At 49.4% G+C, this 1,349-nt stretch overlaps 1 protein-coding gene across 1 annotated transcript; it reads left to right on the forward strand.

Moving 5' to 3' along the window:
- LOC126387660 (histone H2AX) lies at positions 1–653 on the forward strand. Its single transcript, XM_050040257.1, has one exon. The coding sequence runs from the start codon at positions 93–95 to the stop codon at positions 516–518; it is 426 nt and encodes a 141-aa protein (XP_049896214.1). The 5' UTR covers positions 1–92; the 3' UTR covers positions 519–653.
- The last annotated feature ends 696 nt before the right edge of the window (positions 654–1,349 follow it).

Consider the following 1,349-nt stretch of genomic DNA (forward strand, 5'->3'; position numbering starts at 1 on the left):
TTTATATCCAGGTTGTGCTGCTCTGTGGTTCACATCGTTTGCCAACTACCACCTTTGCTAGTTTCAGAAGTGGACGAGAGATTCAACCGATAATGTCTGGAAGAGGAAAAACCGGAAAGGCCCGCGCCAAGGCCAAGACCCGCAGCTCCCGTGCCGGTCTCCAGTTCCCTGTGGGCCGTGTCCACCGTCTCCTCCGCAAGGGTAACTACGCTGAGAGAGTGGGCGCCGGAGCCCCCGTGTACCTGGCCGCCGTGCTGGAGTACCTCACCGCTGAGATCCTGGAGTTGGCCGGCAACGCCGCCAGAGACAACAAGAAGACCCGTATCATCCCCCGCCACCTGCAGCTGGCTGTCCGCAACGACGAGGAGCTGAACAAACTGCTCGGCGGAGTGACCATCGCCCAGGGCGGCGTCCTGCCCAACATCCAGGCCGTGCTGCTGCCCAAGAAGACCGGCCAGTCTGCACCGAGCTCCGGCAAGGCGGGAAAGAAGGCCTCCTCTCAGTCTCAGGAGTATTAGCTTGCTGGCTAATAACTTTTACCCCAAAGGCCCTTCTAAGGGCCACCCAACTCTCATTGAAAGAGCAGCGTTCCCTGTTGTTGCTGTCTTGTTCGTTTTTTGCATTTTTATTTAATAAACGCTTGTTTTGTAAAAGTGGTCAGCACCATCTCTTGTAGGCTAACGTTGCTTGAGCTAACAGTACTTGCTAGCTATGTGTATCAAGTCTTGCTAGTTATTAGTCGGTAAGCTAATGAATCAAGCTAACCCTTCAGTGTCCAGCAGATCTGGGTAGGCCACAGCTCTGCTCTTCAAATATGAGGTTTAAAGTTCATAAGGTAACATGTAGGTGTCTTTAAACCTGTGACTCATTCAGTAGGCCTTTACAGGGTTATTGGACCTGCTGGTTAAAATACTTAGTTACCTATGTTCCCAGCAGAGAAATTTGGCTGCTGTGGCAATAAAAGAAATAGAGCGGTAAAACACAAGAACATTTGAGCACCACTCACATGGTTAAAATGACTGTTGCTGATAAATTAGCAGTGGTATGATTTGATGGCTACACAATTAAAACGTGTTTAAACAATGTAGGGCAGGGGGATATGTGTAGCATATTAGATCATGCACTGTGGGTTCTTGCACCAGAACCTGCAACACAGCCTGCAGGTGGCTGTCCAACTGGTTCTCTGTAGCATGACTGTGCAACTTTGTGCAAGATGGGCTCTGGGTTCACATTTAACACTGCAGTTCTCATTCTGATTACATAAAAGCATAGCCACAGAGTAGAGATTTTAATAAAACCAGGGTTGGAAACTCACTTGTTTGTCCTCTAGCCTCTGTGCATGGCGGATT

Source organism: Epinephelus moara, chromosome 3 (assembly GCF_006386435.1).
Source record: "Epinephelus moara isolate mb chromosome 3, YSFRI_EMoa_1.0, whole genome shotgun sequence".
In the NCBI taxonomy this organism is placed as follows: domain Eukaryota; kingdom Metazoa; phylum Chordata; class Actinopteri; order Perciformes; family Serranidae; genus Epinephelus; species Epinephelus moara.